Source organism: Neomonachus schauinslandi, chromosome 8, assembly GCF_002201575.2.
Source record: "Neomonachus schauinslandi chromosome 8, ASM220157v2, whole genome shotgun sequence".
Classification (NCBI taxonomy): Eukaryota; Metazoa; Chordata; class Mammalia; order Carnivora; family Phocidae; genus Neomonachus; species Neomonachus schauinslandi.
In genome coordinates, this window is record NC_058410.1 from 31516733 (window position 1) to 31544151 (window position 27419).

General features: G+C 37.7%; 2 protein-coding genes and 1 pseudogene across 2 annotated transcripts; all 3 read left to right on the top strand.

Moving 5' to 3' along the window:
- The first annotated feature begins 6886 nt into the window (after positions 1-6886).
- On the top strand, positions 6887-7501 carry LOC110583457 (trace amine-associated receptor 2-like). The gene has a single exon (XM_021693518.1). The coding sequence runs from the start codon at positions 6887-6889 to the stop codon at positions 7499-7501; it is 615 nt and encodes a 204-aa protein (XP_021549193.1).
- Positions 7502-14874: 7373 nt separating this feature from the next.
- On the top strand, positions 14875-15906 carry LOC110583451 (annotated as a pseudogene).
- Positions 15907-25972: 10066 nt separating this feature from the next.
- LOC110583638 (trace amine-associated receptor 4) lies at positions 25973-27016 on the top strand. Its single transcript, XM_021693633.1, has one exon. The coding sequence runs from the start codon at positions 25973-25975 to the stop codon at positions 27014-27016; it is 1044 nt and encodes a 347-aa protein (XP_021549308.1).
- Positions 27017-27419: the final 403 nt, after the last annotated feature.

Sequence of the window (27419 nt, forward strand, 5' to 3'; positions counted from 1 at the left end):
ATACATTTCCTCATTGCCTAGTTCAAAGTAAGTTCCAATTTTAATGTTCGATTCTTTTTGAAGTCAATGAGTGATTTTGAAGTATGTTTTTAATATCCCAAGATAAGGGATTTTTTCCTAGTTACCTTTTTATTTATTTCTAGCTTAATTGCTCTGTGCTTAGACAACTTGATACATATCACGTCAGTCCCTTGAAATTAGTTGAGGCTTTACTTTATATCCCAATATTTTATTAATTTTTGTAAATGTTTTTGTGTATACCTGAGAAGACTGTGTGTTCTGCAGTTGTTTTGTTGTGCTTTACCTATTTTCATTAGGTCTAGCTTATCTAAAATCTTATTGATATTTGGCACTTATTCTTTCAGTTATTGATAGATATGTATTAAAATCTGCCACAAGGGTTGTGGACTTTGTCTATTTTTCCTTATAGTTTGGTCAGTTTTTCTCTTTATAGATTCTATATAGATTCTTTATAGATTCTATATAGTAAACTGTGATTAAATTTAGATACATTACATCATCTTGGCAAGTGGAACTCCTTCTGTTATGTATCCTTTTGGCCAGTAATGCTTTTTGCCTTAACATATATATTGTCTGCTATTAACACGACTACACAAATTTTCTTTTGATTTATATTTGTTTGGAATTTTTTCTTTTTTTCATTTTCAAAATGTCTGTATCCTTGTTTTAGATTCATCTTTTTGAAAGAGCTTATAGTTGGATTTTTTTTCTATCAAATCTGATACTTTCTTTTAAGAAGGAGAGTTAGAGAAGACGAGATCAAATAGATAGCTGGAATGACTGAACTTTTAAGCCAAAATTAGAGCTTTGAATGTTATTTCAAGAAGGGAAGCCATTGGAGAGTTTGAGCATGATCATATCACACGTCTTTCACCTTTCATGCCTTTCTCATTTCTTTTCTCCACCCTCCTTCTCTACTTCCCTTCCTTCCTTCTTGGGTTGCTTCCTTCCTTCCCTTAATTCTTCTCTTTTTTGTATGTTAAAAATTCTTTGTTTAAAATCTACTTTGTTAGGATGTGTTTAGGGTGGGAAAGGATAAAGGTAAAAATAAAGTGGAAACAGTACAGTAGTGTAGTGTAAACTGAAAATCTCAATACAAAGCATTTGAGAGACAAGGAAAATTGCCACAATGAATGAGTGCTTTAGTAATCCAGAGAAGAAGTCATTATCAGACTAAAGTAAAAGTAATTCTATTTTTTGCAGATTAAAATAGCTAAGATATATTTTTAAAAATCTTTAATGTAGGGGCACCTTGGTGGCTCAGTCAGTTAAGCGGCTGTCTTGGGCTCAGGTCCTGATCCCAGTGTCCTAGGATCGAGCCCCATGTTGGCCTCTCTGTTCAGCAGAAGCCTGCTTCTCCCTCTCCCTGCTGCTTCCCCTGCTTGTACTCTCTGTCAAATAAATAAATAAAATCTTTTAAAAAAGTCTTTAATGTGAGTTGCATTTTCAGAACAGTAAGAAACTCTTTAAGCATAGTCTCAGTGATTTGATTGGGTAATAAGCTATGGTATTTATTTTCTAGAAAGGAACATGAACCACCCTAAAATGGCTAGCTTTTTGTGTCTGAATTAAAGACTGGCAGAAAGGAGTTCCCAAAATGTTTTGAACCGTATCATCTCTAAAGGACTTTTTCAGTGTCATAAGACATATGAATTTTGTTTTAAAAGCAGCTTCATCATTTTGTAATGGTACCTTACTCAACATTGTTCTAGAGGTCTTAGCAATATATTAAGAATAAGAAATTGAAAGCCTAAAGGATTGAAAAGGAGGAAATAAAACCATAATTATTTATAGAAAATCCAAAAGAATCTAAAGAGAAAATTTTCAAATTATAGGAGAATTTAGCAAGTTGCCCCATTCTTCCAGGTCTAGGAGGGTTGATGAGATTTGTTCTTTTAGTCACATTTATGTGGGGAAAAAAAAGAAAAAGAAGAACAATGGATGGTACGGCTTCTTCTCAGTGACTGGAATGTGAGACAAATGTGGACTGTGACAATCTTGGATTTTCCTGAAGAGATACAGGGCACATCTCCGTTTTTCTACTGGAACCACTGGTCCCATCCCTGTGCGGTTGGGACCAGGTTCCTTAGAGCCACCTGCAATGAACACAACAGTTCAGATTGGCTTTTATAGTCATTATGTGATAGCAGACTTCGAGACCTCAGGTCAGGTGATGACAACTTAGGTAAGCAGACATTCCTGAGAGGATGGCGGCGGCGGGGGGGGGGGGGGGGGGCTTCAAGCTTTTTAATTTGTTCAACTTTAGAACAGCAAGGGTTTGTTTTTGCTCCCCCCCCTCTTAAAATTTTCAGTCCCAGTTCCCTCAAGACTAATTGATAAGTTCTAGAAGAGCATAAGTCACATAGTTCAGGTCTTCTAGTTCCACGTAAAAGAAACAAGGCAATAAAATTCCTTCCAGAAGGAGTTTCATTAACAATGGCATCTTCTGCAGTACAACAGGTATATGGAAAAGGGATTAAGGATGGACCTGTGTTTTCTCTTTCTTGAGGTTTTATTAGGAAGTCAATTGTCACTCTAATTATGTGATAGCATTATGTGCGACTTGATTCTTTCTTGCATTTTTGTCATGTGCAAAGAGAAGGTGTAGGAATGTGAAAGATGGCAGGTGCAGGATTTAATACGAATTTGTAATAAAAGGCAGAGTCTTTCTATTATGTAAACAGGATAATGTGTTGCCTTTTGGCAGTGCAACAAGTTTCTTGGGAAGAAGATATGGAATCCTAGAATTCACAAGTGGCTGAGTAAATTATCACTGGTGTTCACCTAAGTGTAGAGAAGTTTAAGGCTGGGCGCCTGGGTGGCTCAGTTGGTTAAGCGACTGCCTTCGGCTCAGGTCATGATCCTGGAGTCCCGGGATCGAGGTCCCGCATCGGGCTCCCTGCTCGGCAGGGAGTCTGCTTCTCCCTCTGACCCTCCCGACCCTCCCCCCTCTCATGCTCTCTCTCTCTCTCAGTCTCTCTCTCTCAAATAAATAAATAAAATCTTTAAAAAAAAAAAAAGAAGTTTAAGGCTGACCTAGGATTTTACATACAATCCCATTCTTTACTTTCTTAGGAACAGTATTTTCTAGTCAAATGTATTCTTGAATGTGGTGTTCATCCCAATAAGGAAGGAATAAAGATGAGAAGAAAGTCACTTTGATAATGTTCTTTGTATATCAGGCATTGTGTTATTTAATATGTTATCATTCATTAACATGGAATATTTGATAGAAATTGAAAAACTGAAAGAAACCAATAGCTTGGGTAAGGGCAGAATAATTCCAGAAAGGTAGAAAGAATAATTAGCCAGAAGAAGGACTTTGTAAAGTCTGTTAAAAGTTTAAAAAAGTGGTTGCTAAAATGAAGGAATATTTACTATGGCAGCACTTACCAAATTTAATAAGGTAAAGAGAAATGAGATTGCATTAGAAAAATCAGAAAATTCCTATTATGATGGTCATGGTCCTGCAATTTAATCACTTTCCCAGGGAATGTAGAAAAAGCTTTTATTTTTAACAATTTAGTAGAATACAGTTTAGATACAGTATTTATTTGTTATTCATGAATGGGCAAGTGATTCATTATGTTCTGGATCTTTAATTTTTGTGCTTCTTAAAGCAATAATGGGGAAAAGACCAGACTTTAATTCTTTTGCCATCCATGTATCTATATGTGCTTATATTAATAGTTAAAAAGATTTTTTTAGTGACACTTGAAGAATATAGCCTTGAAAGTATTGTTTTATGCATCTAGCATTCACAGACAATCACTGAAAGATGTGAAATGTTTGGCCATCGAAAGGTTTAAACTGATGATGGATGTCACATTACACCATAGAGGACAATGATGCTTAGAGAGAAGTTACTTAAACATCTTCTTTGATGAAGTCGCCAAATAGTCATCTACTGTGCCCCTTCCTGCTCTGTGGCGGGGGGACAAGGAAGACATATTCTAATGTATACATCATGCTATGTGTTTCAAAGAACTTTATAATGGTTCTTAGGGTTGATTGGCTAATTCGGTTCCTAAATGCTACAGGGAAGGGAGGTCAGCTCTGTGCCCTATGATTTGAAGCTTAGAAGGATTGAGCATGACTTTCCAAAAATGGACAGTAGGATGATAATAATATGAAAGTCACTAAGCCAGGATCACAAAGAAGTTTGCAATTAAACCCCATATAAGCTAAAGGGTCAACTGTACTGTATTTTCTAATTTGTAAAGACATATGGTCTCCTATGTTCATTGCAACATTATTTACAATAGCTAAGATGTGAAAGCAACCTAAATGCCCATCGATAGATGAATGGATAAAGAAGATGTGGTATATATATCCACATCGAAATATTATTCATCCATAAAAAAGAATGAATCTTGCCATTTGCAACAACATGGATAGACCTTGAGGGTATTATGCTAAGTGAAATAAGTCAGACAGAGCAAGACAAGTACCGTATGATTTCATTTATATGTGGAACATAAAAAACAAAACAAATGAACATATGAACAAAACAGAAATAGACTCATAGATACAGAGAACAAACTGATGGTTACCAGAAGGCAGAAGGGTGGGGATGGACAAGATAGGTGAATAGAATTAAGAAGTACCATCTTCCAGTTAAAAAATAAGTAAGACATGGGGAGGTAATAATGTACAGTATAGGAAATATAGTCAACAATATTGTAACAACTTTGCATGGTGACAGATCATAACTAGACTTATTGTAGTGACCATTTTGTAATGTGTATAAATATCAAATCACTATGTTGTACACCCAAAACGAATACAATCTTGTATGTCAATTATTCAATAAAAAAAGAATCAGTTGGAGAAAGCTTTTAATTTCAAATCTGCACTCATTCTCCTGCAGCTATCTTAAATGCTTTATTTATTTTTTTCTTTTTTAAATCACTACTTAAATTTGAGAACAAAATGGGGAAGCTCCTTGATTATATGCTGGCTAAGACCACTGACTTAACAATGGAGGCAACAATGAAACTAGCTCCCTCCTCCCACTCTGTCTTCTCCTCAACCCTTTAGTTTCTCTGTGTTGTTTCAGAGACCCTTAGAATGAAAGTCTCTGAACAACCTCATGCTTTTTCTTCATCTTTCCTTCTGCTTGGAATCGGCTTTCTCTCTTCTGTTTTTTGGTTTTGTTTTTTTAAGATTTTATTTATTCATTTGAGAGGGAGAGAGACAGAGAGAGCACAGGCAGGCGGAGAAGTAGAGGGAGAGGGAGAAGCAGACTCCCCGCTGAGCCAGGAGTCTGACGTGGGGCTCTATTCCAGGACCTGGAGATCATGACCTGAGCCGAAAGCAGACGTTTAACCCACTGAGCCACCCAGGCGCCCTCTCTTCTGTTTTAAATTCCATTCATCTATTGAGAACCAGATGGAAAGTCTCGCCCTCACCAGATCATTCTTGTCTACCCCAGCCTGAAATTCTCTTGTCCATTTTTTATCTTAGCATGTTTTGCCTAAACCCCTCTCAGGTCAGTTAATCTCCATAGTTGCTTTTTATCTGTGGTGCAGAATCATTTATGTTTTAAGTGTTGATGTGTTTTGCCTCATCACATGTTTTGTAGAGTCTCTGCAGCCAGGGACTAGTGAACTAGTGCTTTCTTGTTCTTTCATTGTGTCTTGTGTGTTGTGGGGACTCACTAAACAGTTATTGCTCAGTGTGTGATGGTACTCACAGGGGCTGAGGATCTACTGGTTTATCTGTTAGTAAGTAGTCGTGTCTGATTTTTGTGAAGTCCTTGATGGCCAAAGACTCTACAGTATTAATAGTTATGCTTTGTATTAGATAGTGCTTTTCCCCTCAATATACTTTAAGAAAGGTAAGTTATATAATTATTGAACATGTTTCCTTTCAAATATATATGCAGATTTTTATATGCAGAATGAAGATACTGGGCCAACACAAGAAGGGAGTGGAGATGGCTTGTTATCCTAAAGCTCACTTACCATCTGTTCCTAGCTCTCTATGTGACCCACATACTGAAACATCAGGCTTTCATTTTTTCCTGCTTTGCATTGCCTGAGGCTCTGAGGGGAAGCACCATGGAGGGGAGCTTGCTCTTCACAAAGAAGTGAAGGTGGTCCAGCTTTGTCCTCTGCCCATGTCTGATTGAGCTGCTCTGGCTGGTGAGATGCTTGTCAAGGCTCCATGACTGGCTAAAGATGTTCTACTAGATCATTAGACATCCTTAAATGACTCTTTCCCTTGCAAACAACCTTGGTAAGAACAAAATCAAAACACCATGAAAATAACACAACACATGAATGGAACAATTTTCAAATGATAATAACCTGGTCCCACAAGGCAGTAGACCTGAATCAAATAAAATCTGATTATTTGTTCCAGACTTATTTGAGGAAGAAGTGAATGTATTGTTTAATACATATCTAGTCTTTCTATGAACATAAGGAATATGAATTAGATAATGAACTTGTTGCTTCTTCTCTTCCCCTTCACCTCTCCTCCCAGTCTTCTCTTTTTCTTCCTCCTCTCTTCCTTTTTTTAAATTTCTGGCCCTGGCATAAAGTAAGAGCTTACAAAATGTTGGTGGTATAATTTGTACCTAGGAAAGTATAAAGTAAATAATGATCATTTAAGCTCAGGTTAAAATTCTATGAAGTTGCAAATAAAGGTTAGGATAAATAAATGAGAAAGATTATAACTAATATTTCAGCATAAATTAAATATCTTCCTTGAGTCTTCTATATTTTTCTTGAGTTTGTCTATGAAAACTTTAACAACATTTCATGTGTTCTCGCTTCTTCTGAAGGAAATACTGGATTGCTCTGGATATGGAAATGGATCTTGCCCAGAAAATCAAAGGCCACTGGGTGTCCGAGCAGCTATGTATTCATTTATGGCAGGAGCCATATTCATCACGGTGCTTGGCAATCTTGCCACGATCATTTCCATTTCCTACTTCAAGCAGCTTCACACACCAACCAACTTCCTCATCCTCTCCATGGCAGTCACTGATTTCCTCCTGGGGCTTACCATCATGCCCTATAGTATGGTCAGATCAGTGGAGACTTGCTGGTATTTCGGGCTTACATTTTGCAAGATTCATTATAGTTTTGACCTGATGCTTAGCATAATGTCCATTTTCCATCTTTGCTCAGTGGCCATTGATAGATTTTATGCTATCTGTTACCCTTTACATCATTCCACGAAAATAACAATTCCCCTCATTAAGTGGTTGCTACTTCTCTGCTGGTTGGTTCCCGGAGCATTCGCTTTTGGGGTGGTCTTCTCCGAGGCCTATGCCAATGGGATAGAAGGCTATGATATCTTGGTGGCTTGTTCCAGTTCCTGTCCAGTGATGTTCAACAAGCTATGGGGGACCACCTTGTTTATGGCAGGTTTCTTCACTCCAGGGTCTGTGATGGTGGGGATTTATGACAAGATTTTTGCAGTATTGAGAAAACATCCTTGTACAACCAATAACTTGCCAGAAAATTAAAATAACCAAATGAGGAAGGACAAAAAAGCAGCCAGCAACATTGACTTAAGGTATTCAGTTGCTCTTTGCTGCTCAAAATTACTCATTTCAGATACAGAGAGTGTCCAAACTAAAAATGTAGTTTCTCTATTGTCTAGAATTATTCTTCTAGAATTCATTGGGCATACAAATAATAATAGGTATCTTGCTAAGATATACACTTTGGGATGGCTTAAGATTTTTCATTTCCCAAAATACTCCCAGGAGATGATGATGTGGCTGGCCCATGGACCATACTTTGATTAGCAAGCCTAAAAGGGAAAAACGATAAGCAGATGAAGCCATAAACTTTCTTGCTGTCCAAATAGATCAGACGTGAATTGTTACCATAATTAGGGAAAGTAAGAGGTGGTGGGAGGGTCACTGGACAGGAGCCGAAAGACTTAGGTCATGATGTTGGTTCCAGGCTTTAGTGGCAAATGGTTACTTCAAGGCCTTAGGTATAGTGGGAGTGTGCCTTTCAAGTGATTTAGAAACTTTAAGACACACAAAATTTTAATTGTGGGCTGGGTTTCATTTAGAATACTGTTTGTTTGGGGAGGAGGTTTATTAGGTACTTTCTGTACAGCATTTATTGTATTCCTAATATTTTAATCTTTCCTAAACCAGATGTCTTTTAATACCATGAGAGGAGATGCTTATTAACCAGGTTTCGTGATGTGTTGGGATTAATGTCCTTGCATTTAACTCAATAAGCTGTTACTACATACCTTCCATGTATACAGCTCTGTATAAACTGTTGCAAGAGTTGGAAGATTAGTGGGGATAGATAGAGAAATGTTTTAAGAAATTTACAGTTAAGGGGAGGCTGGGTGGCCCAGCAGGTTAAGCACCTCCCTTAAGCTCAGGTCATGATCCCGGGGTCCTGGGATTGAGCTTTGCTTTGGGCTCCCTGCTCAGGGTAGAGCCTACCTTTCCCTCTCCCTCTGCCCCTCCCCTGCCTTGTGCTCTCTTGCTATCTCTTTCTCTCAAATAAATAAATAAAATCTTAAAAAAAAAAAAAGAAATTTACAGTTAAGATAAGACTGTTTTAAAACAGAATTGTGCCAGAAGAAGGAAACAAAGGTAATTGAAATCAAAGTCAGCTGTAAGATGAGGAAATGGAATCACCTATCTCTACAGTCTTTGGCCACCCAATAGTCTATAATTTCATGAGATTAACTCCAACCGGGAGAGTCAAAAAGGGTTCCCGGAAGGAAACGATAGTTTTGCTGAGCCTTGAAGTGCTCAGAGATGAAAGGACAGGCAATCAGGTGCAGGAAAGAGGGGGCTGGCCAAGCCACGGGTTGGGCATTTACAGGGCAACATGGAGACAACTGTAGGCAAAAGTGGCTGCATTATTGCAGACTGAAGGCAGGAAAGGCGACAGACAGATGCTGAAAACATAAATTTACAGCCTGCAAAAGCATGCTCTGCTGCTCTAGCCAAGATGTGTTTTCTCAGACTCTTTCCCTTGTATCCAACGAAAAACATTATCTGTGATCTTGATAAAAGATTTATTTAGCTCAATTCCTCTTGGGCCCTCTACTTCGAACACGTTCTCTGGTGCATAGTTTTATTTTATTTATTTATTTATTTTATTATTATGTTATGTTAATCACCATACTGGTGCATAGTTTTAGTAAAGATTCTTCTGTTCTGCTGGTGTTCAAAATGCCATCATTTATAGCTAGTTATAAGAAAGATGTTTTGCTTTGCTTTTCATTTTCACTCTTCTTTCTGCCACCGCTCTCTGAAATGGAGTTTGCTCTGCCTGTTCCCCGTGTATATTTACTGTCACTTAAAATGTGTTTCTTGATCCTAGCTGCTTTTGAGAAGACAACATTTTCAAGAGGTCACCTCTGCCCGTGGCTAGCTGCTATGTGGTTTTATAAGGCTGACTTATGAACTGTAAGCCATTTGGAATAAATCTGTCATTTACATGCCAGATACTACTTTTACTTTTTGATGTCATGATGTGTAAACTACTGTAGATAGTTACAAAGTAGACTTACAGAAAGAACTCGTTTTCTTCTGTTTGTTTTAGTTTTCAGTGTTACATTTGAATACGGTCTACTTATCATCCCTGAAACGTCTTCCAGAGTCTTTGTGATTGTAGTCTTTAGATATTCATTATAGTCCATATTAGATATTAGAGAATTAACCAGAAAAGATCCAATATCAATATCATGAATTTTCATAAATTTCAAACCTTTGCTTATTTTTTCTATTATACTTCATACACTATTTACACCTTGTACTGTCGCCCTGCTATCTTTTTTTTTTTTTAAGATTTTATTTATTTATTTGACAGAGAGACACTGCAAGAGAGGGAACACAAGCAGGGGGAATGGGAGAGGGAGAAGCAGGCTTCCCGCCGAGCAGGGAGCCCGATACGGGGCTTGATCCCAGGACCCTGGGCAGACACTTAACGACTGAGCCACCCAGGCGCCCCTGTCACCCTGCTGTCTTGATTTAACAAATTCAATCGAAAATTCACACAACTCTGCTCCTTGGGTGGAATTTGCTTTTAGGCTAAGAATGATTTTGGAGCATTAAAAACAGAATTCATATTTGAGACTTTGCAGCTTGAGATCAATTTCTTAGAAGATTATATTAAAATTGACATTTTCTGACCTGTGGTAAGAGGAATGGTGTTAGTTTTAGGTCTTTAAATTCATGTGGGTTTTGATAAGAGACTCTGTCTTACTGGTACACCATGAGCAGACATTCAGAGTGTATGGTTTGAGAGGCTAGTTTGAAATTTTATGTGGTTCTCTTAAGCAGTTGGATAATAAGCTGAAATACCTTAGACTTCAGCCTTAAATTCCAGGGCAATCAGAATTTAAAGGAAAAAAAAGAAAGAAAACACATTATTTATGAACATTATCCAAATTTGTGTTCAAATATAAAAAAACTTTAAAATTTTCTTCTTTTTACATTTAATTTGAGTCCGTGTATTTAAAGAACTACAATACTAATTACTCATATCTCCTTTTGTTGATCCTTCATATTTGATATTTTTCTCAACAATTAAAAATGAGAAAAATCTTAGGGTGCCTGGGTGGCTCAGTCAGTTAGGTGTCCAAGTCTTGATCTCTCCTCAGGTCTTGATCTTAGGGTCATGAGTTCGAGCCCCGCATTGGGCTCTATGCTGGGCATGGAGCCTACTTAAAAACAATGATAAAAATCTTAATTTGGACTAATTTATATATCTCTACATACATACATAGGGTGGCAATGACAATTTTACGTTCTTTACCAAATAGGTTCCAGAACAGGGGAATGTGTTTTCTAGCAATGGTGATACTTATACTAGTTGATACCTTACAGAGAGCATGTACGAATATTTGCCTCTTTCTGTTAGAACCATGGGTTGTAAATTTCTCATTTTCTACTACATCTTATATGATATTTGTACTTTAAGGCTACAAAAATTAGAAATTAGATTCTGAACCTAAAATTTGCTGTTGGGCCACCTTTTCCTCCTACTAAAATCAATATGTTCACTGAAGATTCTCTTCAACAAGCTTTAGCTCCATGATATAATCTTGCACTGAAAATCTGGCTTCTTGTACATGTATGTGATTGGAGATATGCCAACCTTTTTATCAGTCAGTCCTTGAAACTGAGACTTAAGGGAGGAAAAAGAAAAAGATCCCAATAGTAAATTCTTCAAACTTACTAATATTTGAACATTTTGAACTTACAAAAATGACAATTTCATAGAGGCATGTGGTTCAACATGGTAGATTACATGGAAGATTCAAAATAAGGCAAACTTGGAGGAGATGCCATAATTCTTGGGAGGAAAAGCAAAGAGGAAGGTAAAAATAATGCTAATGGTCTTAAATATCTTCAGAGACAGCTTCCCCATTTTATAGAGAAAACTGAGGCTCAGGGACACTGAGAAACCTGTCCAAAGTAATATGGTTAATAAGTGGTTGAGCCAATCATCAAACCAGGTTGGCCTGATTTCAAAGCCATACTGGAGGATGTAAGACAGCTAAGAGGCTGGAAATTGCATCACATAATACATCTTTGTAAACATTCCATTTGAGGTCTTCTCCAGTTCTGAAAGTATGTGAAGTTTCCCTTATATAAATAGTAATGTGCATGGTGAAAAATCTGATCTCACGTCAAGCACCTCCTAGAATCCTCTCAATCCTTAAAAAAATGGAGCAGTTACTTACATGCAACACTCATATGATGTTTCAATGTCATGGCTGTCATCGTTAAGGTCATGTGGGCAACTGAGGTGTGACAGGGAGTTTCTTGGGCAATAACATAATTTAAGTGTATAGGTCTTCATGGACTTACGTACTGTACAAGTTTAATTGTGAGTCTGTGCTTTCTGTACAGTATTAAATTTATGAGAGTATGTGAGTTTCAGCTGGAAGAAAATCCCCAACTCCGCTAACCCCATCTTAATAATGTATTCATGAAACACCAATGAGTCTGATGCCATCACGGCCACCACCTCCCAGGTGCATCTAGCTGAAACACTCAGCAGGTTTTGTTTTGTTTTTGTTTTTTTTCCCACTGACACCTTTCTATTTATCTGAACTCAGTATCTTTATCCTCTTCTCAGTAGCCTAAGGGATCAGTAAAATATGTCCACAGCAATCTCTTTTCTGCTTGTCTAAATGTTGTCTAAATAACAAGTGATTATTTTATAGCACTATCAGAAGCAATTTAATACTGGAAGATAAACTCATGAACTGTACTCCTGGATCTAGTCCATTTGTTTATAGCAAAATTTCAAGCATATTGAAGCAACTGCTTTTATTGGAACAATGCAGATATTTTTTTAAACAACCATAATTTACCATTTATTTATGTTTTTATTCATTCAAAAATATGTACCTAGTGTCTGCCATAAGCACCTACCAAGGTGCTGAGAATCCAGGGGTGAATAAGATATACAGGTTCTTTGCCTGATGGTAGTATATTAAAAAGTTGTGCCTGATAAGATGTAGCTGTTACTTAGAGTTTATTTTAGGAGGTTAAGTCAAGAAAAGACAAGATGTGAGCTGGTGTATATTTTAACACAGATATTACATTCAACAATTGTTTATCGAGTGTTATCACTTATATGCTAACATGGGGCTCAGGTTAGATGCTCACAGCCTTTTCTTGGTGAAAACCGAAGAAGAAAAAGAGGCAATGAGGAGTGGAAGAGTATCTGCAGTGGAGAGAATCACATCTGTGATCTTGGTGAGATGTACCCCGAGACTGAAAGTACTATTCAATGAATTCCTACATTGAGCCACATCCTTTATTCCATGTCTTTCTTTCATCTTATTTCTCTGTTTTTCCACTTTCCATTTGTTTATAGGAAGATGATTTAAAACTAATGACCTTTCAGCTACCAGTCATTCACAGACTTTCAAAGCTGGAAGACCCTCTCGGGCCCATCTAGTCTAGCACACCTCCCTTTATTGGAAGCTCACAGCCAGTTAGAGGCAGAGCTCAGACTAGAAGAAGAACCCCCAATTCAAGTCTCTTTTGCTCCCTCTTCTTTGGAAGTAAGTGATGGAACCCCCTAAAATAGAGCAAACAGGAGAGCCGCATGGAGCACTCAGCTCAAAGGGGGTCCTCTTAAGACTTTCTGAAGAGAAACCTTCCTGAGGCTTGGGAAAAGAAGCTTCTCCATCTAACGTCACACAGGTTCTTCTGTCATTAAAAGGTTATTTTTCTTTTCCCTGTCAGTCAGGAAAGATTGACAGAATCAGAAGGAATGAAAAGAGCTTCTGACACTTTGAGACCAGGAAGGGACTTTTTGTGCTCTTTCTTAGGGTTCTAAAGGCAAAACTAAGTTGAGTCTGCCAAAATAGATGAACCTGCCTGAACCTATGCTATGGTTGAATCTCTATGGCTGGGAGAATCTGATGTAGGTCTACAGTGTCTCTTATGTCTGACTCAGTCAAGATTGGACTTGTTTTTCTGTAGCCCATTGAGTAGATTTGATGGTTTGTGAGAGGTACAGTGTCAAGCATCTGCAGAACCAGCCAGTGAGCAGATTTTTCATGATAGGGTATATCACAAAGTAAATAGCAAAGCAGGTGCAGTAACTTACTAAGAGTTCGGATTTATGCCAACTTGTCCATTATCTCTTATTCAGCCCCTTTGACCAATTAGAATCATGTGAGATTTGACTGGCCCAAGTCTATGAACATGAAATTTGTGAACCTTATGAGTCTCTCGGGGATGATATTTATGACATGGCTCCAGTAGTTAGAATTCCAGATGAGTGATAAAACTAAAGAAATATAGGGAAGGGGAACAAAGAGGAGAGGGCAGTAGAGAAGGACAGAGGGGAGGGGAGGAAGGCAGTAGAGAGTAGAGAAACTATGAAGCATTGACCCAGGTGCATGGTTTGACCCATAGGTACATGGTTTTCCTTATATTTCAACAGCCACATGCTATTTATAATTCTGATATCTGCAGACTCTTTAAAAAGAAGATTTGAAATTATTGAAAGAATGCATAAAGAAAAACATTGTGATTTCACTTAGCTTTTGTGTACTAAGTATTTTTATGATGAGAGATGTTAACTTGTAGTTCAAAAGAGTTTCTAGAAACGGCATCGCTCAAGGTAAAAGTTGACCATAAATTCTTTTTTTTAAACAGCTTTAATGAGATACAAGCTGGACAGTTTGATTAGTTTGGACATATACAAACACCTGGGATACCATCACCATAATCAAGGTAATGGACATAGGCAACACCTTTTGCCCCCCAGCCTTTTTTTTTTTTTTTTTAGTTTTAGTTGTTTGTGTGTGTTAAGAACACTTACATGAGATTTACCCTCTTAACATATTTTGAAGTACACAACACCATATTATTAACCAGAAGCACTCTGTTGCACAGCAGATCTCTAGAATTTATTCATCTAGTATAACTGAAAGTTTATATCCATTGAACAATAACCCCCCACCTTCCCCATTACTGGTAACCGTACTGTATTCTCTGCTTCATGAGTTTGACTTTTGTAAATGTCTATATAAATAGAATAAACTCTTGAGAAGCTTCCAATACATTAAAAAGAACAGAGCACTCAATAGATAAACCCATGTTGAATAAAAAATGGATGGGTGGAATAGAATAAAATATAACAGGAAAGAATAAGCAGTTGGAACTTTTCCTTTCCTAATGCAGCAAATAACTCAGAAAGCAACCACAATTGATACAGTTTTAAATATTTAAATAAATAAAAATGGAAATGAATTAATGACAGATGACTTTGAACCTTATTGCACTATTAGGAGCTGAAATTTACTGGAATCATTTTAAGAAGAGAAGAAACACTGAATCATCTTCCTAGAAAAAGGAATTTGGAGTGATAAAGCACCATGGATCTATCTTATATTCCTGAAGATTTATCCAGTTGTCCAAAATTTGGAAATAAATCTTGCCCTCCCATCAACCGTTCTTTGCATGTCCGAGTGATAATGTATTCTATTATGACTGCATCCATGTTTATCACCATCTTTGGAAACTTGGTTATAACGATTTCCATATCACATTTCAAACAGCTTCACTCTCCCACAAATTTTCTGATTCTCTCCATGGCAACCACTGACTTTCTGGGGGGTTTTGTCATTATGCCATACAGCATGGTACGATCAGTGGAGAGCTGCTGGTATTTTGGGGATGGCTTTTGTAAATTCCATGCAAGCTTTGACATGATGCTAAGCCTAACCTCCATTTTCCACCTGTGTTCCATTGCTATTGATCGATTTTATGCCGTGTGTTACCCTTTAACTACTCAGCCACAATGACCACCTCCATGATAAAGCGACTGTTGGCATTTTGCTGGTCGGCCCCTGCTCTTTTTTCATTCAGTTTAGTTCTATCTGACGCCAATGTTGCTGGTATGCACCGCTACGAGATTGTTGTTGCTTGTTTCCATTTCTGTGCACTTACTTTCAACAAATTTTGGGGGACTATATTGTTCACTACGTTTCTTTACTCCTGGCTCCATCATGGTTGGTATTTATGGCAAAATCTTTATTGTTTCCAAACAACATGCAAAAGTTATCAGCAATATGCCTGAGAACACAGAGGGCGAAGTGAAAAAAAAAACTTATCTAAGAAAAAGGACAGAAAAGCAGCTAAGACCCTGGGTATAGTAACGGGGGTGTTTCTAGCTTGCTGGCTGCCTTGCTTTCTTGCTGTTTTGATAGACCCATATTTAGACTATTCCACTCCCATAATAATACTTGATCTTTTAGTGTGGCTTGGGTACTTCAACTCTACTTGCAACCCCCTCATTCATGGTTTTTTTTTATCCATGGTTTCGGAAAGCTCTTAAGTACGTAGTGTCAGGCAAAATATTTAGTTCTCACTCAGAAACTGCAAATCTGTTTCCTGAAGCACATTAATAAAAAAAAAAACTGTTATAAAAGTGAAGAAAGTATTGAAAATGAGACATTATTTTGGCCCCATACCTCACATTAATTATTCTATTAAATTTCAGTAATCTTGATAAGTGTTTTGTAACCTGAATGTAACAAGAGTTACATTCAATATCTTTGACCAATCAATCAATCACTTATTAATTGTGAACTCTGTATCTAATCAACACTCCCATCTGATTGGGGGAAGATATACAAAAGAAATATAAAACATTTCAGAATAGGCTGGCCTCTATTTACACACATGAGACAATTATAAACCAATATAAGAATAAAGAAAATCAAGTGCTAATGGTTTGGGTTGTTGATTCCACTCTAGGAATTCAGAAAAAAAGAAGATTATTGTGGGTAACCTGTGGACCCATGGGAGAAGTGTGACAGAAGTTTGGCCTTTACTATTAACTAGCAGTCTACTTTATTGTTTGGTGTTGGATAATTATTAACCCTCGTTATATAAATTATTCAGTCATTTCCTGACACCCTGAAGCTTATTACAAAGAGCTGTCCATAGGAGAAGCAGTTGATTACAAATCATCATATGCAATTTGAGCTTTTATCCTTGTGATTTTTCACTTTGTGGTTTATATTTGGAATGACTTCCTGGTTCCTTGTCTCTACCTTTTTCCTCTGCAAGGTGTGTCTACACCATCGGCCAGCAATCACAAGGCCTCTCCCTGTACTTGCTTTAATCACTTTTTCTGAAAGTTGCCCTAAAGTCCTGACAAATAAATTTCATCCGCACCACAATGCCTATGATTTAAGTCGGATCATGAATGTTTGGTGAAAATCCTTCCAGTGATTATTCTGTGAAACATTAAGAAACAAACAGAAACTTTCTTTTACCTGATAGATCGGAAAATACATGAGTACATGTAACAGCCGTGTCCACTTCCTCTCCTACCTGGGATTACGTTATGGGAGGGAAAAGAGGAGGAGCAGAAGGGAGGCAGACTGCCCCTGAATCCAAGTCCAGCTTTAGGGCAAACTTTGGATAGGAAAACTTAATTTTGGCTCTTTCTGACTCTCTTCTAAGCCCTTCTCTCACATTCCTTGACACACCATGTCCTAGATCCAGCTGTGGATAATTAGCCAGGCTCAACATGTGCCTTGAAGGACAATATGATTCCATAAGGATGACTCCTCTTCACCATCATCACAGTTTTCATCCCCTGTTCTTGTTGGTAGAAAAGCAAAGGTGCATAATAAATGCATAACTGAAGTACTTGCATGTCTACCAAAGGATATTTACTGATGCAGTCTAACTGCTGGTCTTGAGAAGAACATTTTAGGCTGTATCCAGGGAGAGATAATTGGGTGTGAGTAGCACTGCTCAGCTCCTTCCTCCTGAGAGTCCCAAAAGATGGTGGACACCGCCACTTGGACCTCTCCCCTCACAGTTGAAGACCGGGGTGCCCAGCTGACTCGGTCAGTAGAGCATGTGACTCTTGATCTCAAGGTCCTGAGTTTGAACTCCACATTGAGTGTAAAAACCACTTAAAAAAAAAAAAAAAAACGTTATCACAGACCTTAAAACTGACTTGCCCCACTTCAGTAGTGACAGGCACTTACTACCCAGTGATTCTTGTAATACTTGGACTTCTTCTCAGTTCCTGCTTTTAAAAGTCTCATTTGAGGGCACCTGGGTGGCTCAGTCAGTTAAGCATCAGACTCTTGGTTTTGGCTCAGGTCACGATCTCAGGGTTGTGAGACTGAGCCCCACATTGGGCTCCGTGCTCAGCAAAGAGTCTGCTTGGGATTCTCTCCCTTTCTCTCCCTCTCCCTCTGCCCCTCTTCTTGCTCTCTCTCAAATAAATAAATAAAATCTTGAAAAAAAAGTCTCATTTGTTTCTCTACTTCTGAACTATTTCTCTATTTTAAAAACATCATGACATGCATGTGTGTGCGTTAAGTTATTCATCACCCTTGTTATAGGTGGTAAGGCAGACTTTATTCAAGGGAGGCTACTACACTTTGGTTATTATTCAAGGGAGGCTACTACAGCATGATTTGTATAGTAGGGAAGATTGGACTCAAATCTGACTCCCACAAACTCCAGTGGGGATCTGTACCCAAAGAATAGTGTTTGGGGCAGTGGATGGAAAATTACTAAGAGGAAACACCAGGGTTAAAGGGAATTCTTGCTAGACTGACTCACCAGAATTTTTGCTGAAGGCAGGCCAGAATGATAAGATGTTGAAGCTGGTTAGCTACCAATGGTGGGAGATTTTTGCTGAACTGACTTAGCAGGATTCTTGCTCAAACTGGATTTTACAAAGGCAGAGAAGGAAGCCCAGGTTCACGTCTAGTTAAGCACAGGGATTAAAGGAGCCTGATTAGAGTTTGGTCAAAGGAGAGAGCCTTGGTCTTGTGTGTCCCACCCCCCACTCCTGCCCTCCCATGCTTCTCATGGAAGCAGCATCAGGGGCTTCCCAAGGGGGAAGAGAGCACCATAGGGATGGCCAGCTTTTCAATATGTGGGACAATGGCATGTGGTTGTTAGACTGAGGACCATCTGTAGATATAAATTTAACTAAATAAAAATGGAATCATCGATTTGGATAGATTTAGTGAACCACCTGCATGAAATATATAGCTGTAAGGCTATGGGAAAATTGTCTCTATTTACTGATGTAGATATTAAGTACTCAATAAAGGACATACATGGTCATCTGTAAATATGCCTCCCCTCTCATCCATGTTAAGTCGTGTTCTCGCCTCAGGTCTCACAGCTTTCCAATCTACTCTGCACAGTTATCTGAAGTTAACAACTGCCCTCTTAAATATCTTCCATGATTTCTATGCTAGATTCCCTCTGTTTTCCCTAGCGGGGAGCACAGATTAGGATTAGAATTAAGGGGCTCCCTTGCCCTGGGTTGTCCAATGGCATATTACCAATGAGAAGCACTTGCAGGACGGGAGGAAGTTGAAAGAAAGGTATTTAACCCAGACAACCTCTCTGTCACATTACCCTGGGGGTTGGCTGCGTGTCTTCAGGAAAGGTCATATGGAGTCTCCCTCTCTAGAGCCATCCTCTCGAATGCCTGTAACCAGTGCCTTCCCAGGGCACTTTGGGCCCTGCAGGGTGGTGACGCTGTGTTATTGCTGCCCCTGTGTACTAGGCTGTTTCTTGCTAGTTTTCTTAATGCTGCCCACGTCTTTGTATATAGTCCCTTTATTAAACTCTCCTCAATCACCCAGGCTAACCGTGCCGTCTGTTTCCTGCTAGACACGTGGTGAATGTAGCTTTTCATTGTTCTGAGATAAAGTTTTGAAATTCTCGCCAAAGGCATCACGTCTGTCCATGCCCAACTTGGCCTTTCTTTGTATTTTCACATTTTTTCACATTTTAAATCATTCCTCTGTTTGCCCTACCTGGGGGCAACTCACCCTCCTCTTCCACTTGGTTTCTCCTGGGGGGAGAGGTATAACTGGAGAGGGGCAGGAAGGAATCATCTGCATGCTGGAAATATCCTATGACTCTTCTGGATTATGGCTGTACAAGTCTATATGTATTTAAAATCTCATAAGCTGTATGCTTGGTATTTGTGCATTTACTGGGTGTGTGTTGAACAACAATAAAAAAAATTTTAACAGTGTAAAACAAAAAAAAATAATGACACATTTTAAGTGGGAATCACAAAGCTATGGTGATAAATGCCCTAATATGCTAAATTCTCTTAAACACTACAAATACTGAAAATGACAAATATACAAAGATTCCTTTAAACTTAACACAAACTATACTAATACTTTGGATTTCAATGACTGCATTTCTATAACAAATTCAGAGCCTTCATAAGCGTGAGTTATAAGGGTTTTTAAACCCTGCCTACAGCTAGATAAAGTTTTAGTTAATATGTTTGAATGACATAAAGAAAAATAAAACTTGTTTAAAAATCTTTTTAATTTTTTTAAAGGGAATGCATGCATATTAAAAATGCAAAAGGAACCAAGGTCTGTACACTAAAGAATAAATTTCCCTTTAGTCTTTGTCCTTTTGTCTTACAGACTCTTTCTTAGAGGCAATCACTTCCCTGCATATCTTTCTGGACATACACAGGCATCTCCACAATCTTATATGTATGCACATACTGTTCTCTCACACTTATTTAAAAAAATGGCAAAATACCTACACATGCTGTTCTGAACAATTGGTTGTTTCACTTAATATACATCTCAGGGGTTCATTCTATATCAGGAAAAAGTTTTGCCTAATTTTTCAAAAAGTTTGTAAAATATCCTTTTATTTGGAAATACCATAATTTATTTAACCTACTGTTTCTGATTTCTTCAGTAACAAGTCATGCTGCAGTAAATATCCATGCAAACACGTATACATTCATCGCTGTATATTAGTAAATACCTTAGTTGTTTGCTTTTTGATATTTATTTTACTGCATTTCAATGATTATGTTATATCACTCCTCCTCCTGTGATTGAGTATGGTGCATAGTTACCGATGCCTACCCGGAGGAACACAGAACAGAACACAGTGATAAACTAGAATTAAATCCTGTCCTCTAGAAATTTGAGTCCTAGTGGGAGAAAAGAAAACATAAGGGCAGATGAACACGTATTTTGCAAAGCTTCTCAGGTATAATATATCTAACCTGAATCATTTAAATTTTGTGTTTAATTTAGATCTATTAGTTCTTTGGTGTATGAAGAAAATCCTGTTGAAAGTTCAAATGTGCAGTTCGTAAGTACCTGTTAATCTGGTTTGTCCCTTCCTTCCTTCCTTCCTTCCTTCCTTCCTTCCTTCCTTCCTTCCTGCTTGCCTTCCTTCCTGCCCTCCCTCCTCTCGTTCTTTCTTTTTTACTTTATTCTTTGATCTTTATTTTATTCTATATTACCTTATTCTTACTTCTTTTATTTTACTTTATTCTTTTTTTTTAAAATATTTTATTTATTTATTTGACAGAGAGACAGCGAGAGGGAACACAAGCAGGGGGACTGGGAGAGGGAGAAGCAGGCTTCCCGCTGAGCAGAGAGCCCGATGTGGGGCTCGATCCCAGGACCCTGGGATCATGACCTGAGCCGAAGGCAGACGCTTAACGACTGAGCCACCCAGGCGCCCCTATTTTACTTTATTCTTATTTATACTTTATCCTATACTACTTTATTCATCTTGGGGGATGAGCAGCTAAGAGTGGTTCACTGGTAAATTAATGCCAAAGAAAGAAAAGATCTTCTAAGATCAAAAGGATGCCATTGCTTTTCCTTTGGCAAACTAAGTTATTTTAGTAATAATCAAGTCCTGGTGCTCCAAAGTCCTTCTGCCCTCCGTGGAGCCCCAGGAGAGCTGTGATGATGGGTTGGACAGCTCAGAATCCGACTGTAGCAACCAAATCTGTGCTTTACATTTTATCAAGCTCACTGAGGAGTTATTTTCATGCTAAATAATTTTGTTCAGTCAGACACCACTAAAGCACTTGAACCTCAGCTTGAGCCTGGACAAACTCTTCAAGCCATTTAAATAGGACATAAGTCCTTCGATATCTCTTAAAACAGTTTCATAGTTAATTTCTTTCAGTTAAAATAACAATTTCCCTTTTTACTTTCCTGACTGGACTCTGCCTGATACAATGAAAATTTATGAAAATATACTATGACGTTATTAGTGCTCTGTCTAGGAAGAAGTCTGGAAAGAGAAGTTTTGTAAACCCAGTGAACATAAAAAGAAAACGCAACATCTTCTAACCATCCCCATTCACTGAGGCTTTTTATTTTATAAAGAAAAGTCCTCAGAGGATGAAATAAAGTTGGTTTTTACTAGTTAGTTTAAATACAAATAATTTGATGCTATTTTTTTATAAATATTTAAGCACTGAGTATTTAGATATAACAGTTTTGTGTCCTCGATGGATGACAAAATTATCAGTGGAAACAACTTGAAGCTTGGTGTTCAGAACTGTGGTCCCCTAATAGAAACACTTTCCCCCAGGGATCATGAAAACACCCACATGATGATAGAAGTTTTCACTTTTCATTTGGTTGGTTTGAAACATGGTTCTTACTGCTTTTTGTTTGACAAATTATGGACTTAAGTGCAGTGTGAATATCACTGAACTGTGCATGGCAACAAAAGGAAAAGGTATAAATGAGCCAAATTTTCACTAGGGATTAAGGTGTTTATTTATTTTTTTAAAGTGATTTGGTCAGTTGTGCATTTTATTTGTTTATTTAGTTATTTAGTTATTCATTCATTTTTCTAAAGATTTTATTGATTTATTTTAGAGAGAGAGAGAGCAAGCATGAGTGGGAGGGGCAGAGAGAGAGAAAGAATCTCAAGCAGATTCCCAGCTGAGCACAGGGCCAGATGCAGGGCTCGATCCCAGGACCCTGAGATCATGACCTGAGCTGAAACCAAGAAGAGCCAGAGGCTTACCTGGCTGCGCCACCCAGGTACCCCGGGATTAAAGTGTTTAAAAACATCTATCATTTGGTAATAAGTGGAGTGAGCATTTTTTGGATTTTAACTAAATTTTCTCCTTCTTTATTCTTCCTTCTTTCCTTATCCTCCCTCCCTCATTTTCTCCCTTCCTATCATTTTTTTCCTTTTTATCCACTTTGGCCTTCTGTGAGGCTAGTCCATGCTGTTCCTCTGAAGTCAAAGGGACAATCACACAAACGGATTCACCCTCCCAGAGCCAATTCTCTGGTGACCTGCTGTAATCGCTTTGCCGGCAGCACATTGCACATTGTTAAAGGGCACACCTGTCCAAAGTAGGACAAAAGTAGGTAATGTGGCCTCAGGAGGCATATTCTGTGTATATGTACTGATGACAGCATAGCCTGCCAAGAGTCTATCCATAAGAGCTTGGGCGTAAGTGCCTTTTCTGGTTGAGTATCAGCAAAGAGGAGAGCCGCCAGGCACGTTGCCGAGTTGCGTGGTAAGAAACCTTAGCACAACAGATAATTCATCTCTCAAAGATTTTAGCTCCAAATTACCTCATTAGACAAATTCTGGTAAGCCAGAGAAGAATATATTAAAAGAAGAAAAAGATCAGACTTATTGATAAAATTGATTTATTGATTTATTATTTTTGCTTGTTGAAAGGAACCAAACTTAAAATACTGGTCTAAAAAATAAATCTGGATCATTTTTTTAAAAAAAAATCATGGAAATTCTAAAGAGGCAACGATAGCAGGACCCAGAGCAGTTTTTTTCTTAAATTTACTTCACAGGTAAGATCCCTTACCTAAGAAACTACTCAGTGAGTGAGATACATCAAAGGAAGATAATATCTTTTTTTTTTCCCACAGAAATAGTCTCAGAGGTAAAACAGCTGAGCTATGTCACCAGCAAGGGAAGAAAAATCATGCCTGATAAAGCAGGTATGATATGTCCTTTCCTAAAATTGCCACTTTATTTACAATACATTATTGAGTTCAATGGATATTTTCCTTCTTATTTGAGGGAAATACATATATATTAACAGAATTTTAGGTAATTAATGCTTAGGGAAAATTATTACGTGAGTCTTTTTTCTTTTTGCAAATCTGAGAAAATCATTCTTTCAGAGTCCTTGTGTCTGTTTCCTTATTATGTTATTTTTTCCCTTAAAGAATTAAATTTGAACTAAAAGACAATGCAATTCTTGCTCCTCTCCAGAATTGTTTGCAAATGTTTCTTATTACCTCCTAGCAAAAATAACCAATAATTTCCTATGCTTGCCTCCTGTGATTGTTTACAATGTTGTCACTCATTTGGTCCCTGGAAATGTTATTGGTTCAAAAAATAATAAAAAAATAAAAGGTATAATAATAATATTCTCTGAGAAAAGTGAGATGTCATAGTGGGTTTAACCTTGTTTAATCTTATTAAAAAATTATTGTATCTTTTTTGGAAGTGAATCTTCAAAGTAAAGGAATCTATTCTGTTATATTGTTTAAATAACAAACAAAACCTCAAACTTCATGACCATTTTGTTGTTTCAGGAAGTGGTAGACCAGCAGCCACATTTGCATTTGCTTTCTTGCTTTTGTAATTTGGGGCCAAGAACGTACAGGTAGGGGCTTAAAGTTATTACCTTTGACATTACCTTCACAATTCACCCATGTAATAACTTTTTAAGTAAATGTGTGCATCTGACTCTTTTTGTCTTACTCTAACACTTAAATGTTTAAACACTTCCCTGATATATATAGCCTTGGATCAGAAACTTGAGGTGATGCATACCCTGTTTCCTTCCACACAAAGTAAATAAATAAGACGAAATAAATAAAATTCACTTTACAAACCTAAGAGGTTAAGTTATATCAATTCTTTCAGGCATTAAGTTTTCAAAAATGAAACTTCAGACTCTCCAAATTATACCATGAACTACTGAAGAGTGTACATTTTGTACAAGGAATGCTGTGTCTATGGATATACAGTGACAAATGCTTAAGTAATTTTATGGTACTTGTTAGCTATCTTTAAAGATAATTTTTAAAAGAATTAAAGAAAAAAAATTAAATTCACGAAAGCAAAGAAGATAAGCAGAATAAAGTTAATTCACTAAAGAAGTTAATTTGGTATTTAAGACTTCATTATATTCAGTATTTTATGGCTTAAGTGATAAGGGATCAAATAATTTGTACTGTGTGTTCCAAAATTGATAATCCATAGTTTAAAAAGGACTTGAATAAATCTTTGTCCTTCTTACCTCTTACTTCTCTGTTTTTTGTTTTCTCAAGTTCAACTCCATTGCATAACATTTGATTGGCACAATTAAAACATATCTAAAGAAAAATGCAAATCTGAGAAATTAAATTATTGTATCCAGAGCAAATAAAATGTGCCATAATGTTAAAATTCCAAATAATACACATTGGAAAAAATTGCTGAGCTATATAATAGCAAATATGGTAAATTATTTTCAAAGGTACTTATATTCTCATTTAATGTATTCTTCTCAGGCTAAAGTCCACTTCTCCAACCTGGCTTTAGATCTCAGTAATGGTTGTCCTTGGTCATCAGAGTCACACACCCAGTGCTGGCACTGGAAAAACAAATCAAACCTCAGTCATACTCTGGGTGAGTCAGTCTCATTATTTTCACATTTTCAGGGCAAGAGCATAAAGTATGTAAAGTGACAGTTTAAACAATGAGCACGCCTGTCTGTCAAATTTGTTACCAATAGAAGCCTTGCAATCTGTGGACAAGGAGACCTCAACTTAAATTTGAATTTGTGGATGCAGTTGCTATATGAAAGGAGATTTACAGAATCTTTCATTTCAGTATTCCCTCCTCCTTTTTTCTGAGATTACTCATGTATATAATTTTGTGGGCTTTAGCACATTTTCAGTTTACCATAAATTGCTCTAAATGCTAAAAACTATATTGTTCACATTGGAAAGAGAAATGTTTCTTAAATTAAATAGTGTGTATCAAGCAACAGGATCCGAAGAATTTGCAAATACCCACAAGAGAAATTAAGGGGGAAAAAAAGCACAATCTTTAGATTGTAATTATTGTTTGAGTTAAACACTAAATAATGGTTCCATAGGTCCCAGTTATTCTTGAGGGGCTTTTATCAGCAAAATGGTTAATTTAAGTGGGACAGAGAAAATTCTCAATCTGTTTATAGATTTGGCATCCTGAGAAAGGGCTACATATTAGTGCAATCAGAACATGGGCATTTACCTGGGTTGCTTAGGTGGTTTTAACTGGGTTACTTAGACGTTGGGTGACAATATTCATTTAGTTGTCTTTAGTTCCTTCCTAGTTAAGGGACAGTCTTTGGACTACTAGTATTAGCATCTCCTGAGAGCCAGTGAGAATTACAGACTCTCAACATCCACCCCAGAATCAGAGTCTGTGTTTTAAAAAGATCCTTAGGTGATTCCTATGTACTTTAATATTTGAATTTGAAAAGTAATGCTCCTGGTAGATAGGAGTTCAATTTGGGATTAGAAATGCAGCTAGCTGGGCCTTTCTGAAAATTTGCCCACCAACAGTTTTCCTTGTTTTTCCTCTTTCTTTCACAGAAAGGAGAGAAGCACAGTACTTTTGCAAAAGACTAATAGTATCTACAGGACAAAGACAATGAATTCACCTGATCTTTGGAACACTTCAGAAGTACAGGTTTGCTTTGCTTTGGTCAACAATTCATGCCCTAGAAATGTGAGGTCTGTGCTGAGTGTGTGTGCCATGTACGTTATCATGATTGGTGCTATAGTGATGACCATGCTGGGCAACCTGGTTGTGATCATTTCCATCACCCACTTCAAGCAGCTCCAGTCCCCAACCAACTTCCTGATTCTCTCCATGGCCACCACTGACTTTCTGTTGAGCTGTGTGGTCATGCCCTTCAGTATGGTCAGGTCCATCGAGTCCTGCTGGTATTTTGGAGACCTCTTTTGCAAAGTCCACAGCTGCTGTGACATCATGCTCTGCACCACCTCTATTTTTCACCTCTGCTTCATCTCAGTGGACCGCTACTATGCTGTTTGTGACCCTTTGCATTATGTCACCAAAATTACCATCCCTGTGATAGAGGTCTTTCTGCTCATCAGTTGGTCCATTCCCATCTTTTTTGCCTTTGGCCTGGTATTCTCAGAGTTCAACATAATTGGTGCAGAAGACTTTGTTGCAGCCATTGACTGCACAGGTTTGTGTGTATTGATATTTAACAAGCTCTGGGGGGTGCTGGCCTCCTTTATAGCCTTCTTTCTCCCTGGGACTGTCATGGTGGGGATTTACATACACATTTTCACAGTAGCTAGGAAGCATGCTAGGCAAATTGGCATGAGTCCTATCAGGAAACAGGGAGGGTCAGAAAGCAAAATGAAAGTATCATCCAAAAAAGAAAGCAAGGCAACTAAGACTTTAAGCATAGTCATGGGAGTGTTTGTGCTGTGCTGGCTGCCCTTTTTTGTCTTGACGATCACAGACCCTTTCATTAATTTTACAACCCCTGAAGATTTGTACAATGTCTTCCTCTGGCTGGGTTATTTCAATTCCACTTTCAATCCCATTATATATGGCATGTTTTATTCCTGGTTTCGCAAAGCATTGAGGATGATTGTCACGGGAACCATCTTCCACCCTGACTCTTCCACCCTAAACCTATTTCCTGCAGATGCTTAGGCAATGTTCTCCATTCTCCAAGATTTTTTCCTGGTACAGAATCTTGGATGCTCTTTCCCCCAAAGATAGGGCCATGGACTTACTGGATAAAGATATTCTTCCAGTTGGTGTTATGGACACCTAAGTAAGAGCAATAGATCTAGCTTTCTGGGTGTACCAGAGCTACCAAATTGGTCAATTTCTGGGGTTCTGGAGGAGGCACCTCCAATAAAAAGAAACTCTGCCCCATGGCTTGCTGATTCCTGAATTTACACAGTTAGGGATTTAGATTTATTTATTTTGATTTATTTATTTATTTTATTTTTTCATCCTATGACCTGGCCAAATGACATCACACATAATAAATCACACATATTTTTATTTATTTATTTATTTATTTATTTATTTATTTATTTATTTATTT

What these genes read in the sequence shown, in the direction of transcription:
- LOC110583457 (XM_021693518.1), top strand. Translation starts at nt 6,887, where the DNA reads ATGTATTCATTTATGGCAGGAGCCATATTCATCACGGTGCTTGGCAAT.
- LOC110583638 (XM_021693633.1), top strand. Translation starts at nt 25,973, where the DNA reads ATGAATTCACCTGATCTTTGGAACACTTCAGAAGTACAGGTTTGCTTT.